Source organism: Schistocerca serialis, chromosome 2 (assembly GCF_023864345.2).
Source record: "Schistocerca serialis cubense isolate TAMUIC-IGC-003099 chromosome 2, iqSchSeri2.2, whole genome shotgun sequence".
In the NCBI taxonomy this organism is placed as follows: domain Eukaryota; kingdom Metazoa; phylum Arthropoda; class Insecta; order Orthoptera; family Acrididae; genus Schistocerca; species Schistocerca serialis.
In genome coordinates this window covers 318,946,333-318,963,711 of record NC_064639.1, presented here as the reverse complement: position 1 = coordinate 318,963,711, position 17,379 = coordinate 318,946,333, and the positions used below count along the sequence as shown (strand labels likewise).

The 17,379-nt window shown below is 43.9% G+C and overlaps 1 protein-coding gene across 1 annotated transcript in view; it reads left to right on the top strand.

The window, feature by feature from the left end:
• The window catches only part of LOC126455950 (juvenile hormone esterase-like), a 119,981-nt gene that overhangs the window by 64,265 nt on the left and 38,337 nt on the right, over positions 1 to 17,379 (top strand). Inside the window, exon 6 of the mRNA XM_050091707.1 lies at positions 5,750 to 5,946. Coding sequence (XP_049947664.1) covers positions 5,750 to 5,946 — 197 coding nt within the window. The remainder of the gene's footprint in view (positions 1 to 5,749; positions 5,947 to 17,379) is intronic.

Sequence of the window (17,379 nt, the reverse complement as noted above, 5' to 3'; positions counted from 1 at the left end):
TGAAGGGAACTACGTGTTGCTTAAAGAAAAAGAAATGAATAATAAACCGATTATTTATTATATTGAAGAATTACAAAGTATTCGTATCAGCATTGTACAAAAACAAAAAAAACCAAAGTTAGTTGCTGACGGCATCTAACAAGGTAGACAAGCGAAGTGATGGCCACCGTATACTAGCTGCATATTAAATCATGAATCTAATACAACCCGACGATTAATTTAGAAACTCCGGTGGTTGACTGAGTATCACAACAAACGAAACTATGGCTTGAATCGGGTTTAGCGGAGCTGTGGCACGTGACATTGAATCCCACCCAGTGAGTCGTGCTGAAGCATGGTTCAAATGGCTCTGAGCACTATGGGACTTAACAGCTGTGGTCATCAGTCCCCTAGAACTTAGAACTACTTAAACCTAACTAACCTAAGGACATCACACACATCCATGCCCGAGGCAGGATTCGGATCTGCAGACGTAGCAGTCGCGCGGTTCCGGACTGCGCGCCTAGAACCGCGAGACCACCGCGGCCGGCGTGCTGAAGTATGCTCTCACCAATCTGCTAAGGTGGTAAGCAGGAGGACCGTGGGCGTATTGGAGAATCAGAATCTCTCTCGTGAGGACTCGAACGTCTCCAAGAGGCACGGCGTCTCGAACCAGCGATCTGTCTCCATCTACCATCAAAGCAAGAGTGTTTCTTTTTCCTCCACCAGCTACCGCCACGGCAGTTTGCGCCAATTTGTCCACAGACGCCAGTCAGGAAAAATGTTACTCTCTTCTTCCAATAGCCTGTCAATGACACATTTAACAAATCCCCATCGCAGAATGTCGTCAGTCATGTGCAAATCAGAGCACATCTTCCTCGCTAGTTTCTCTTAGAAATTCCTTCCTGACGGCAGCTGGCGATGAGCGAATCAGCATTCCAAGGCTTGTACGTCTCCGCCATAAATTACGATGTCCCAGGAAGCACTTGAAACTGTTGCCCTAGGCCATCTCAAGAGGCGAGTCCTGTCACAGGCCGCTAACCACGACCTAGTAAGTTCCGTAAACTTCCGCCGGATGGCCACCTGACACGTGCATGCCGACACAAATTTCTTGTTCCCCACGACATACCTACCGCTTTCAGAGTAGTGTGCGAGCTGTGCATTTCTCATGTATTCACAGACTGGAAATATTAGCCCCTTTACCGACGACCACTGAAATTTTATAAAATACATCTCCCTGTAAGATATTTCCAGGGGCAGATGTGGACTCTGATCACAATCTATTGGTTATGAACTGTAGATTAAAACTGAAGAAACTGCAAAAAGGTGGGAATTTAAGGGGATGGGACCTGGATAAACTGACTAAACCAGGGGTTGTACAGAGTTTCAGGGAGAGCATAAGGGAACAATTGACAAGAATGGGGGAAAGAAATACAGTAGAAGAAGAATGGGTAGCTATGAGGGATGAAGTAGTGAAGGCAGCAGAGGATCAAGTAGGTAAAAAGATGAGGGCTAGTAGAAATCCTTGGGTAACAGAAGAATTATTGAATTTAATTGATGAAAGGAGAAAATATAAAAACACAGTAAATGAAGCAGGCAAAAGGGAATACAAACGTCTCAAAAATGAGATCGACAGGAAGTGCAAACTGGCTAAGCAGGGATGGCTAGAGGACAAATGTAAGGATGTAGAGGCTTATCTCACTAGGGGTAAGATAGATACTGCCTACAGGAAAATTAAAGAGACCTTTGGAGATAAGAGAACCACTTGCATGAACATCAAGAGCTCAGATGGAAATCCAGTTCTGAGCAAAGAAGGGAAAGCAGAAAGGTGGAACGAGCATATAGGGGGTCTATACAAGGGCGATGTACTTGAGGACTATATTATGGAAATGGAAGAAGATGTAGATGAAGATGAAATGGGAGATACGATACTGCGTGAAGAGTTTGACAGAGCACTGAAAGACCTGAGTCGAAACAAGGCCCCAGGAGTAGACAACATTCCATTGGAACTACTGACGGCCTTGGGAGAACCAGTCCCGACAAAACTCTACCATCTGGTGAGGAAGATGTATGAGACAGGTGAAATACCCTCAGACTTCAAGAAGAATATAATAATTCCAATCCCAAAGAAATCAGGTGTTGACAGATGTAAAAATTACCGAACTATCAGTTTAATAAGTCACAGCTGCAAAATACTAACGCGAATTCTTTACAGACGAATGGAAAAACTGGTAGAAGCCGACCTCGGCGAAGATCAGTTTGGATTTCGCAGAAATGTTGGAACACGTGAGGCAATACTGACCCTATGACTTATCTTAGAAAAAAGATTAAGGAAAGGCAAACCTACATTTCTAGCATTTGTGGACTTAGAGAAAGCTTTTGACAATGTTGATTGGAATACTCTCTTGCAAATCCTAAAGGTGGCAGGGGTAAAATACAGGGAGCGAAAGGCTATTTAGAATTTATACAGAACCAGTTGGCAGTTATAAGAGTCGAGGGGCATGAAAGGGAAGCAGCGGTTGGGAAGGGAGTGAGGCAGGGTTGTAGCCTGTCCCAGATGTTATTCAATCTGTATATTGAGCAAGCAGTAATGGAAACAAAAGAAGAATTCGGAGTAGGTATTAAAGTGTATGGAGAAGAAATAAAAACGTTGAGGTTCGCCGATGACATTGTAATTCTGTCAGAGACAGCAGAGGACTTGGAAGAGCAGTTGAACGGAATGGACAGTGTCTTGAAAGGAGGATATAATATGAACATCAACAAAAGCAAAACGAGGATAATGGAATGTAGTCGAATTAAGTCGGGTGATGCTGAGGGAATTAGATTAGGAAATGAGACACTTAAAGTAGTAAAGGAGTTTTGCTATTTGGGGAGCAAAATAACTGACGATGGTCGAAGTAGAGAGGATATAAAATGTAGACTGGCAGTGGCAAGGAGGCGTTTCTGCAGAAGAGAAATTTGTTAACATAGAGTATAGAGGTAAGTGTCAGGAAGTCGTTTCTGAAAGTATTTGTATGGAGTGTAGCCATGTATGGAAGTGAAACCTCGACGATAAATAGTTTGGACAAGATGAGAGTAGAAGCTTTCGAAATGTAGTGCTACAGAAGAATGCTGTAGATTAGTTGGGTAGTTCACATAACTAATGAGGAGTATTGAATAGAATTCGGGAGAAGAGGAGTTTGTGGCACAACTTGACAAGAAGAAGGGACCGGTTGGTAGGACATGTTCTGAGGCATCAAGGGATCACAAATTTAGCATTGGAGGGCAGCGTGGAGGGGAAAAATCGTAGAGGGAGACCAAGAGATGAATACACTAAGCAGATTCAGAAGGATATAGGTTGCAGTAAGTACTGGGAGATGAAGAAGCTTGCACAGGATAGAGTAGCATGGAGAGCTGCATCAAACCAGTCTCAGCACTGAAGACAACAACAACAACAACAACATTTCCCTGTAATAAATCAACATAATGAGACTTTAAGTAGACGCACTAAAGTGTCCTGCCTATCGCCAGTCCTGATAAGAGGCAGATAAATTTAGTATAAATGGAAGGAGGCAAGCCAGACGGCTTATAACCCTCCATGTGGCGTTGTGTGAGGCTACAGTTTGATACTTTAACTGAAAAAAAAGTTTGGAGCGAATGCAATTAGAATACCGGTGAGTTTGCATATCGTTTCCAACGGCATTGCCTCCTCTTGCGGAGTTAACGGGACGGACAACTGTGGCACACCGCCGAGTCCATACTATCTGTTGATTGACACGCTGCATGTAGTTACAGCATAGTACGTTAGCGCCTTGTCCAGGCTGATCGCGTGGCTGGGAACTCCATGTTGATGCTGCGACGAGGAATGTGCTTTGTGTCGATGAAGGAGATTTGTATGCCGGGAGTGCCAAAGATGCCGGACTTCGTGAAACCATAATGGCAGGCATTTCACAGTTCACGTAGAAATTAATAATAGCCGGAGGAATCATGATACCTTAAAAAGGAACATGTACGAGTACATTACCATTATTTGCACGACGATTCTAATGGTGTAATCAGATATTCAGTATCTTTATTAGTTTAAAGTGTAGTATCTGACTGTAAATTATGCAAGTAACACCAGCAACGAATTTTCAAAATCTAAACGGTTCATCCGATTTTGTCGATCGAGGTGTCTTTAGAAAGCTATTAATGTAAACCTAAATTGGTATGAACTACAGGCATGCAACTTGAATAATATATGCGTTATTGGAGGTCAAAGTGGCGATTACTATTGATTGCGTCAGGCTGTAAGTACTCCACAGTTACACAAAAAACTGTAGCAGCATGGTTATAAATATATTTATTCGTCTATGTCTTTGTTTATATCCGATATATAGTATTCAGGAAGAAACTGGTTAAATATTTACTGTGTTTTAGAAAGCACAGAGACATTATGCTACTGGCCTATCTTTTGCTTCTATTCCTTTGATATGTGTTCATTTGATTTTTTTATGTATTTAATAATGTGTGTTAGAGCGTGTTTATGGTCCAGGTGTAGGAATAATTATTTAATTTCAAGTTATTGAAATGTAAATCCAGTATTTCGTATGTGTTTCAATATGTTGGTGAATGTGCATTGGCTTGGAGAAAGGGCGGGAGCGCTCTAGGCAATCATAGCGCTCGTTAATGAGGAGACTGTATGGAAGTGGGGGAGGAGCATCGGGTCGCACAGGACACGAGGGTAAAAGTGCTGGACGAGGAGGCGCGACGGGCAGTCGGAGGAAAACATGGAGAGTGGAGCCGTTTGCGTGTGGTCGCGGGAAATAGAAATAGTGACGACTTGTGCACTTGTGAGATTTCCGTGGCTTCTGCAGTGAATATCTCGCGAACTGTGTTGTCGTTCATAAATAATTACGTGAAGTAGCAATTTATTGTTTCCCTGTTATTGAACTTATATTTTATTTAATTGCTGACCATCGACACCAATAAGTGTTTTGTAGTAATAAACGGCATTCTTAAAGGTGCTTCTGCTATCTTACTCGTCATTAAAGTCGTTAAAAATAGTACCTGCAGGTTTGATTTAATTACAATCTTTCATTTATAAATTTCTATGTCACATTCAAAATTCGTAATTGCCTAGTGATAGGAACCTTCGACCATTCGATTTATGTGTATATTCATATTGTATACTGTAGACTCAGCAGCATTTGGCTTGTAATGCGGCAACTACGTATCCCAGCCCCTAGACAACTAAACCAGACAAAACTTTCAATATTTCATCTCTGAGTGAGAGGGTACGTAGTTGAGAGCCACTCATCACATTTTCTATTTGAAAGCCCGCAACAGGCAGATCCTCCTTTTTTAAATCGCAATTCTGTTGAACCTATTGGCGGGAATGGGTTTTGCTAGATATACTTTTTTTTTGTGAACCGGCTTGAGGAATCGCATACCGACTAGTAAGTGCGACATTTTTTCTTCAGCCTGTATATCAAGAAAAGGAATGGGCCCACACCAAAACGCGGTGCCCCCCGCCCCCCCCCCCTCCACCACATTACAAAACATCAGCCACATTCTAATCTCTTCTCTGTTTGTTGAGAGTATAAGACGTTTTCCGCTTTCTAGTTTCCAGATATGAAATGAAACAAGGGAAGTTATGTACTCAGAACAGTCAGATTCAAATCTCTTAGTTTGCACTGGAGGACGATCTGGTGTAAGTTACCGTCCAGAAATGAAGTTGATCGTTGAGCTTGCTGATAGGTAGATACTCGTCGGTCCTGCAGTGACTGTGACGACGCCCGATGCCTGGCAGGTCTGTTCTCGCGCGCCATCTCCCAGAGTGGCGTGTGGCTGGACTGGTGGCTGGGCGCGCAGCAGCCTCGCCAGGCGGCGGCCACCGTGAGGACGCTGGCGGCGCTGCTGGGCTGCTACTGGGAGCCGCCCTCGCTGATGCCCTGCCTGCGCAGCAGGCCGATCCGACAGCTGTTCAACGCGACTGCGCAATTCCAGGTCAGCTCGCCTCTCCTCGCCACGCCTCACTTCACGTCCCACTTCCTCAGGTGGTATCTACACATAGTCTATACTCGGCAAGCTAACTTATAGTGAGCGCCGAGGGACACTTTGTGTACTACTGTCTCCTTCCCTCCACCATCTCGCTCACTTTCTATAGCTGGCCTGCTGTGGTTTAGAGGCACGTGCAGGACATTTTCGGCTCGCTATCCTGCTCTGTTACTAAATTAACGCATCACAGCAGTGTTGCAGAGACCCGCCAGGTTAGCCGAGCGCGCTAACGTGCTGCTTCCTGGACTCGGATAGGCGCGCCGGCCTCGGATCGAATCCGCTCGCCGGATTAACGACGAGGGCCGGTGTGCCGGCCAGCATGGATGTGGTTTTTAGGCGGTTTTCCACATCCCTCTAGATGAATATCGGGCTGGTCCCCACGTCCCGCCTCAGTTCCACGTCTCGCAGACATTTGCAACACATCCCCACCTTTCCATGATTTCCACTAGTCCACTAGACACAGACAGATGGGGTACTCTGATTCCGTCGCAGGGGGGTACCGGGTGGCGGCAGGAAGGGCATCTGGCCACCCCTTCACATTAACATGCGAAATCCGAATTAACCACGCCAACTCCGCGCACAATGAGGGACAAAGGCGCAAGCGATAGATAGACTGGTACTGAGAGAACTGAAAGTGTTGAAGCTGTTCATGACTGGTGTTTGCTTGGCTCAATCGGCAGTGCATTCGGTCCGGGAAAGAAAGTTCCGGGCTCGACTCACGGTTCGAAACACTGTTGTAATCTTTCAAGAAGATTTCGGGTTCATAAACATTTTATTTTTACGACAAGATTTTTTTTAAAGATTTTAAACATGGCTGTAACAGCAACTGTTGAAATTCTTCACGGTAAATGATGACAGCCAAAACAGTTGCAGGATAAAGATTTATTAAAATTCTTGACCACGCTTTCGGTATATCTAAATATACCTTCGTGAGAAGTAAAATTCACTAAAATTACATCCTGCAATGGAGATTCATAAAACAATTGTGCCAAAGGCGTCGTCAGTAGTTAAAACAACATCTCCCCCTAGGTGAATACCCCACGTCCCGCCTCAGTCACACGGCTCGCAGACATCTGAACACTTTCGCACTATTCTACGGATTACAGTAGTCGCAGACAGTGGGGATACACTAATTCCTTCCCGGGGAGTACGGGATGGCGGCAGGAAGGGCATCCAGCCACCCATTCAACTAACATTGCCACATCCGATTAACCACGCCGACCCTGCGTATCCGCGGGAAAAACGGCACAAGCAAAAGAAAGAAAGCAGCGTTGCCGAAACAAAAAAGAAATGCGAGTGGTCCACCAATAAGGGCAATTTTTTCCGGGCTTCGTGTGGGAGGGTGTGGTTGCTCATCAGAAACAACGGTAAATCTATGTCGACGTCTACATTCCGGAAACCATCTTGTAGATCCGACGGAGAGTGCTTTGTTTTCCACTTTCATTTCCCGACTTCCCTCTTACAGCCGCTTAGCAGCAAAAAAATTGTAGGTGAGCTCGAATCTCTCTGGAGAATGCGCTCGCCAGGACAACGATGGAACACCTTGTGTATCGAGGAAGGTCCGAATAATATGGCCAACGTGTGGTCTTGAATTATCTTGCTGAAAGATAGCGTCACTGAGACCTTGAACGAAGGCCAGAAAAACCCTCCTTAACACATCGTCAACGTAACACCTGCTCGCCAAATTACCGGCTGTGTGGACCAGAGAAGATCTTGTTGTGTACCAAATGGCAAGCCACACCATCACGACAGGCGCTGAGCCCGTACGATAGTGATAAATGTAGTCCACCATTGTTCATTCTTTTTGAGCCTTGCACATGGATGAATCCACAGTGAAGCTGCATGTACGGGGGGCGTTCGGTTAGTGATGGATCACATTTTTTCTGGGTGCAGGTTGGTTTTATTCAGGTTTCCAATACGCTATATTGTACACCACCCTTTTGGCTGGCCGGCCGTTGTGACCGAGGGGTTCTAGGCGCTTCAGTCGGGAACCGCGCTGTTGCTACGGTCGCAGGTTCGAATCCTGCCTCGGGCATGGATGTGTGTGATGTCCTTAGGTTAGTTAGGTTTAAGTAGTTTTACGTCTAGGGGACTGATGACCTCAGATGTTACGTTCCACAGTGCTTAGAGCCATTTGAACCATTTTGTACCTTTTTGCTGCAAAATACTGTTTCTGAACATGATCTCTGTTCAAAGCGACGGCCTTACGCCACATTATTAAGAGAGCTTGTTTGTCCGCCGCATGGTACCAGTCAACTGGTAGACATTGGAGCCAGCGTCTTGCTGCATCAATAATGTTCACGTCATCAAACTACTGCTTCTTGCGGAGTGCATCCTTCATTGGGTCAAACAGATGGAAGTCGGAAGGTGCGAGATCCGGGCTGCAGGGTGGATGATCACGGACGTCTCGCCCAACGACTCAGTGCTTTTGTTTCACTGCCATGTCCTCGTGTAAATTCTGCAACCGCCTACGAATATCTGACACGCTCTGGCTTTACACCACTAGAAACTCAATGACAGCTCTCTGCTTGGAACGTACCTCAGTCACAGACGCCATTTCGAAGGCTTCATATAGCGCCGCCAGCTATCGGAACTTCATGAAACTATAGGGGCTGAAGCGGGAATATACCACGATGTCCCACAATAAATTCCACATTCTTTTCAAAAATTTGCCGAGAAAAAATATTTTGCGTTATTTATTGGACGCCCCTTGTCCAATTGCGATGCATCTGAGTCAACATTATAGTAGTCTTGTGTCCACTGTTGAGACGGGGCACACCTCTCCACTTCCAAGTCTGTGGAAGCCACAAATAATGGTCACCATGCTCACACTCTGTGATGCTTCAGACGTCGTCCCATTGTCTGAGGGGATACTCTCTTTCTGCAACTGAGCCCATAATCTGAAACATAATATGATTGTACGATAATGCACGACTGAGCGAACAATGTGCAGGTCCTGTCAGATGCTAGTCACTCAGAGCCACTGACGTCCTGCACTGCCTTCAGCGGCCCGCTCGAATCCTTTGATTCCGTATTTGCATGATAGTCATGGGACCCCTATCGATGCAGGCAGTAGTATTGCTGTATGGTAAACCACAGTCTCGATAAGCTAAGTTTGTGCTGCAGTCGAATTCCGAAATGTGACGGTAGACGTATCTCATTCTTACATGAAGCATACCGTAATCATCTAATAAAGAACCAGTATGCAAATGCGATTTCTTAGTCAAAACCAGCTGTGTAATAGTTTCTTATATACTTAATGTAGTCATTACGGGTATAGGTGGGCAATCCGATCCTGAACTGTGAAACTGCAGGGTAGCCGGCGAGGGAAGTGATAAGGTGCTGTTATAAACAAACAATTTACACCACAATACCAACCTTTTTATTCAAACAATTTCCAAAAATATTTAACAATCTTCGGTTTGTATGATTTTTTCTTTGGTACAAACAATTTTTATGAAATCGATAAAGGATCTTCTTAATTAATCATATTAGGCCAGATCATTGGCCTAAATCGATTAATATTCTACAGCACCGACGGACACGTGTGTACCTTAAAGAAAATGGGCGTTTATTCTAACAAGCTAAACAAAATGTGTGTTTATTTTAACAACATAAAAGACAGTTTATCAAAACGTGATTTATGTCACCTTGTAGAACGAGAAGAGTTTACCTAAACTGATTCAAAGATGCCACACAGCCAAATGTGAGATGTCATTTTTTCTGAAATGATGTTAGTTTGCCTTAAAAAAATATTAAATCCTCAAGATTATTCAATTAACTAAATTACTCCCCGAGTCACCTGCACCCAAACATCAACAAGCCTATACACAGGCGCCTTAATTGCAGTTGTCAATACCAGTGACGAGAGAGCACGTCACACTGGAAGGCAGAATAGAGAGGAAGATACACAAATTTGAATTTAGCCAACGGCCAACCGTCGCCTGGGCTCACTGACACCTGTTAACTTACAACAGCGCTTTCGCACGTAAACGCGAGTATGAATTGCAAATTACAGTGATTAAGTAAAATATAAAGAACAGAATACTATCAACTTAGCAAGAAGAATTGCCATCAGTGGACGCACTCCTGTGCTAATACAGTCACTGCAAGTGCGTATGAATGTTAACAAACCTCGTGTGAACAACTGGTCCATAAATCTAGTGCAGATCAGTGACTCGTATGCTTTCGGACCAAATTAAACGTCACCTGAAACTTACAAGAAAGAAACAAAACACTTTATCACTAAACAGTCGCGTGGAGTGGCCGCGGGTTAGAGGCGCCATGTCACTGACTGCGCGGCCCCTCCTGCCGGAGGTTCGAGTCCTCCCTCGGTCATGGATGTGTGTGTGTTTAAATTTAAGTTAGTTTAAGTAGGATGTAAGTCTAGGGACCGATGACCTCAGCGGTTTGGCCCCTTAGGCGCTGACACACATCTAAACATCTGAACACTAAACAGTGAGAAAGAAACGCCTCCAATGGCAAAATTCAGTATAACTTATTTAGATACTGGAAATGACTGGTGCTATACACGAGCTAAGATTTCACTCATTTAGTTTAAACAGCACTTCTTGCACATAATCGTGTCTCAGAATATCTGACCATATACACTCAAGCAATAAACTGACAAATAGCCTTAAACTGACAAATAGCCTCACCTTAGACAATCCTTACTATTGTGACAATGACAGTGAACAAGAAGGCGAGCGAAAGCCAAGGGCTTGACACTTGTGTATTTCCAAAAGTGAGCTTTTCATAAGTCCTGCCGAGACAGGCAGTGGTCAGTAGCTCGGACTTGCCCCAGGTTCTGTCAGTACAAACACAGTTAGGTGTTCATCCACTCCTTGCCGTCCAAACACCGGCTCCCACCGCCAGCATTTATCAACCCAGTTTACTCAAACAGCCACACTGGCTCTGCACGGTCCCTGCCCGCTCCGTAGTCTCGCTCCCCTCAAAACTGGTCTGGTCTCACCCAAGCACCAAAGGCCTTCGTAGCTTCTAACCAAAGATATATATATATATACCCAGAAATCACAGATATACCTGTTGCACGGTACAAACTGGTTCAAACAGCTAGATCCTTCTATGGAATGAACAATTGGTGATTCAGGAAAAAGGAGCGGAAACTCTTCTGACCTGAAATGCCTCTACAGTAATGTAAGTGAGCGCAATCAAGAGTCTTCGACAGGCTGGTGCAACAGCATCTCATGCAAAATTCTGAATTAGTGATGATGGCAGAGACCATTATGGTAACAAACATCTCCCAAGATGCAGATAAATACACCCTAGACGATGCATATGTATGTATGTATGTAGCTTACTACTGTGAGCAGCTTTTGTCAGCCATGAAAAGAATAGAAAGCAGAGAAAGGTCAGTACTTTCGAAAGCTGCATTAACACAGAAAACACTTTCTCGTCGTTTATTTCCTCTCTTGGTTTCAGAAGACAGCTTGCAAGAAACATTCTGTAGCACACTTGGGAGCGAGTGAGGTGCAAGGAACTGACTCACAAGGCTGATTCTCTGCCCTCCTACAGCTCTGACTTAACACAGATAATCTACCTCATGTCAGCCACCCACCGCTCGCCGACCATCTCACCATTCACTGTTCACCAATATGCCCTCGCTTACCTACCGCTCCCGACTCCAAACTGAGTGAATCACAGAGCGACTTAGGAGTCTTCGACCTGATTCCTTCTTGACACAGCTTTCTCAATCCGAATTCATTTCTGCCGCGCGGAGTGGCCGCACGGTTTGCGGCGCCATGTCACGGACTGCGCGGCCCCTCCTCCCTCGGGCATGTGTGTGTGTGTTGTTCTTAGCATTGGTTACTTTAAATAGTGTGTAAGTCTAGGGACCGATGATCTCAGCAATTTGGTCCCTTACGAATTCACACACATTTGAACATATAACATTTATAGATTACAGAATACACTGTATGTTCATTTGTTCTCATTTTAAGTTTTTGATGTTAAATATCTGCGTCTTAATAGTATTTTATTTTTTCCATGTAACGAATTTTTCAATGCTTCAGGATGTAAGTCAACCCATTGCTTTGCCTAGAAGACCTGCAAGCGATATATGGTATCATCTTATCAAACTGAATAATAAAAATATAGAAATGCCGCTATTTCCAGCAGATAACTGTCTGTGCTTTTGGTTCCATATCAGACCTGAAGAGAGATCTAATGTGCAAGCACCCAACAGTACCTTTAGAACGCTGGAACCATGAGGCCAGTCAAGACTGCAATCAAACTTTGATCCTTCTGTACGCATTTGAGAAATTGTTTCTCACGAATCGTCCTCACTGATGCCTGCTTCCACTTCACATGAAATTCTCCTTCCGGCAAATCAAAATGACTCTCAGTGTGTGTATCCAGCATGCCACGGTGATTTGGGCCCTGATTAGATGCTGATTTATTTTCTTTTGTGTTACTTTCACCCTCAACCCATTGTCATTTGCAACAACCAATTCGCAACTTTCCAATTTTACAAAACTGATTACATTCAATAAAATTACGGTAGTATAGATCCAACACCTAAATTCATAAATATGCTTTGTCCAAATTATAATTTACTGATTCGAAAACGTTATCAAACTCTCCAATGCCCAGTTATCTAATGAAATTAAAAATGATGCTTTTGCGGCAAAGGTAACAACTGATGGAAAACAATAAATAATTTTGGTTTCTATGCACTCAGAAAATCTTAACGTCGAACCTTATTGGGTGCTTGCAATTTGAAAAGAGACATACTTCAGGAAATACTTCAAACTTGGTAAAGTCAGTTATCATCCAATATAATATCGAGTTTAAAATCACAACTACAAAACGGACAACCCTTCAAATATGAAATCAACTGATGTGCTTTCGAACATTCCACATATCTCATGCTCTCCACAGATTCTTTAAATCTTATTGTGCAATACGCTATCCGAAAGACAATATAGATGACTGATGACAAGGTGAAAGCACGAGTTATACTTTATACATTTTAAAAAAGAGTAGATTTGTCTGGAGAAGCCTTTTTGAAATACAATAAAATAAAAAAAGGACGATCAGTAACCATTTACCGCCGTAACGGTTGCGGGTTCTTCAATTTGGGAGAAGCTCTGTAACACCATTAGTCGCACCAAGGAAGCCACGACTCAGGAGCTGCGGCGACTCTCGAAGTAGGCAAATTTTCGTCTGAGACACTTTTGACTAGAAGTAGTGGTTCCTTAAACTTGTGAAAATCCAGATAATTGCTGTATCGATCGCCTCGGTAGTGGGCTCTGGAAAGATTATTTACTTCTGCTATGACTGGGTCCTGTTAGTGCAGCTTCTCAAAAGGAGAGATATGCACCAAGAAAAGAAACCGACTCAGTTTGAGTAAAATTGGTAAAATTTTGTTTACACACCAGAACACTGATTAGTTCCTTCCACTTGAACACTTATATTTCCCTATTAGTTGTAAACGGCAACATTAGATACTTACAACAGGTAGAAACGTAATTTAAATTTTATTGTACTTTTTATATCATATTTTGTTTTCAACAAAACTGTTCCAGGGTTATTGGTTTATTGTGGCCCGTTCGGTGGCGAAATGGAAAACACAGTGAAAACCCGATGGAACTTTGTATGGATGTGTTGGTCAATATCTCTATCATGCCCATTAATCGCGTCACGTCGCTCTTTCTAGTTCTGAGCGCACAGTGAGCACCTAAAGGCGCTTAGAAAGTAGTCTGTCCCGCCAACTATGAGTGTCTGCTATAAGATTTCGCTGAATTTCATGCAACCCACATAAGGTAACTGTCACGCATTTTCACGTCCGCCCCCGGAAGCTGAGTGGTCAGCACGACAGAATGTCAATTCTAAGAGCCCGGGTTCGATTCCTGGCTGGGTCGGAGATTTTCTCCGCTCAGGGACTGGGTGTTGTGTTGTCCCAATTATCATCATTTCATCCCCCATCGACGCGCAGGTCGCCGACGTGGCGCCAGCTCGAAAGACCTGCACCCGGCGAGCGGTCTAACCGACGGGAGGCCCTAGCCACACGACGTTTTATGCATTTTCATCTTGATAACAGTTCTCATCTGCACACTGCAGGGGCAATGAATACAAACACCATACAGACCGCAACTAGCTCCGTCTGAGTTTCATCTCTGCTCACATGAACTTCTGGCTATGAAGACATTTTGACACAGACAGATAGCTGTAGACCAGCGTAGAGTATTGGCGGAAAGCACAGGCGGCTGCCTTCTATGACGAGAGTATTAGGAAGTTGGTACAATGCTACGACAGGTCTCTAAATCGGAGTGGCGACTATGTTAAGTAGCTGGGAGTTGTAACTGTTGCAAATAAAATTTTTTGATTTGAACTGTGGTTTCCATTCGGTGACCGATCGGACCTGAATAAACGAATAGCCCTCGTAAAAAAAGTAGCAACGATGAGTTTTATGCATGTAATTTACGAGATAAAATTATTTAGACTTTTGTTGCGATATTTATAAATTTTACTGAACATGAAATGTAGGAATTTTCGGAAATTTTTAAGTAGAAGGGATGTAACGAAAAATTATAATCCTTTATGTTTTATATTTTCAGTGAAAACAGATCAAAATAACGTTATCAAGACACGCACTTACCTCTCATTTGTTTGAGTCAGTGAATGTTAAGCGGTGAGTCACCAAAAAGAAACATTTTATTCCAATGCGTGAGCAGTTCCACTTCGATCGCTGAAAAGAATGATTTTGCCGATCTCCAGTTACTCCAATGTGTATTGCGCTGTTATGATGATATTCTAATCGTTTGCACATTCAAGTACGTATTACATATGACTCCAGTTTAACGTCTGCGATTCCACTAAAGTTGTAAAACTATCGTAGGCTGCCGTAGACTGTCATAAGTCAGCGTAGACAACTGTAGTCTTCCCGGTAGCCTTGGTCAGTTGAGACAGTAACTGTGTTACCTTCACATTAAGTGTCTTGCCTACCTACCAGGTGCGACCTTATTCTGATATCTTTGTTTGCAAACGCAATCAGTGACTTACTAGATTGACCTTGAAACCGGAAGCGGTGAAGAGTGTAGAAACTGAGGATGTATAAAGGGCTGTGTAACCTACGGAACATTTTTGTTCTAGATAGTTATCTTATTGTCTGTTACTTAAGAATAAACAGAGTACATAGCAAAATTGAAATTGTCAATTTTTAATTTAGGTTTTATTCGAAAATTGTTGATTAGTAACTTATAACGGATCGGTTGGTTGATTTGAGGGAGGGGACCAAACAGCGAGGTCGTCGGTCCCATCGGATTAGGGAAGGATTGGGATGGAAGTCGGCCGTGCCCTTTCAAAAGAACCATCCCGGCATTTGCCTGAAGCGATGTAGGGTAATCACGAAAAACCTAAATGAGGATGGCCGGAGGCGAGTTTGAACAGCCGTCCTAGCGAATGCAAGTCGAGTATGCTAACCATTGCGCCACCTCGCTCGGTCGTGGAACAGAGGGATGTTGTAGTATTAAAAGAAAAAGATTTATATTTACTAAAAAAGTAAACTTAAAAAGTGCCACAGGACATACGAGGGTAAGTCAATTATTATCCACAAAGTAGTTATAAAAGTTTATTGTAATCTAACAGGAAACTTACAAGAACATCATTTTTTGACATAGTGTCCTTGCGTTTCAACGCACTTGGTCCATCGTTGTACAAGCTTCCTGATGCCCTCATAAAAGGAGGTTCTCGGTTGAGTTGCGAGCCAGGAATGCACCGCTTCTTTCATTGCTGCGTCCGAGGCAAATCGACGGCCCCTTAATGCCTGTTTGAGTGGACCAAACAAGTGATAGTCAGAAGGGGCAAGATCGGGACTACATGGAGGATGATCCAGTACTTCAAATTTGAGTTTCTAGCCGGCCGCGGTGGTCTAGCGGTTCTAGACGCTCAGTCCGGAACCGCGCGACTGCTACGGTCGCGGGTTCGAATCCTGCCTCGGGCATGGATGTGTGTGATGTCCTTAGGTTAGTTAGGTTTAAGTAATTCTAAGTTCTAGGGGACTGATGACCACAGATGTTAAGTCCCATAGTGCTCAGAGCCATTTGAACAATTTTTTTGAGTTTCTAGAGCGTTTCAGCAGTGTGGGCAGCAGTATGCGGACGAGCATTGTCGTGCAACAACACAACACCTTTTGACAGCAATCCTCGGCGTTTGCTTCGAATTACAGGCTTTAGCCTGGCAGTAAGCATCTCACTGCAACGTACACTGTTCATTGTTGTGTCCCTTCACTATAAGGTTCCAGTACTGGACCTTGTGCGTCCCAAAAAACCGTAAGCATCAGTCTTCCTGCGGACGTTCCGGTCTTGAACTTTTTCTTGCACGGTGAATTTGGATGTTTCCATTACATACTCTGCCGTTTACTCTCCTGCTCGTAATGGGGGATCCATGTTTCGTCACCTCTAATGATTCTGTCTAAGAAGTTGTCCCCTTCTTTATCATAGCGATCCAAATGTTTTTTGCAGGTGTCCAAATGTTCAAAATGTGTGAATTCCTAAGGGACCAAACTGCTGAAGTCATCGGTCCCTAGACTTACACACCACTTAAACTAACTTATGCTAAGAACAACACACACACCCATGCCCGAGGGAGGACTCGAACCTCCGGCGGGAGGGGCCGCGCAATCCGTGACATGGCGCCCTTAGACCGCGCGGCGCAGATGTCCAAGCGCGGTTGTTAATGCAACTGTGTGAGTTGTTTAGGGACCCATCTTGCACAAACTTTATGAAACCATAGTGTGTTGCAGATGATTTCGTAGGCAGAACCGTGAGTAATTTGCAGACGATGTACCACTCCGTCAATAGTTAATCCATTTGTGGCGGTAAACGGTCGTCCGGCTCCTTCATCGTGCGTAACATTTGTGCGTCCATTTCGGAATTTTTAAATCCATTCGTAGACACTCCGTCGTGGCAAAACACTGTTCCCAAACTGCACCGAAAGTCTTCGATGAATTTCGGCCCCTGATATGCCTTTCGACCACAGAAACGGAGCACTGAACGTAGCTCTTCTTTGGTGCAAATAGACAACGGAGCAGCCATGATTAACAGGACGGCGGTGATAACGAAACTAACCTAGCAGTTTGAAAATTGCAAAGATATAAGAACAAATAAACAAAGCATGCGTCTTCAACGTAAAACGACAGTACTACCAAAATAAACAAAAATATATAGCTAAATTGCGGATAACAGTTGACTTATCCTCGTGTCTTAGACATCACTTCAATACCTGAGCGAGCTACACTCTTGTCTTTGGTCATGTTGAAGAAATTTTTCTTTCTTTCGCTTGTGCCTTGTGCTGCAGTTAGGCAGGGTCGGCATGGTTAATCGGATTTGGTAATGTTAGTGGAAGGAATGGCCGGATGCC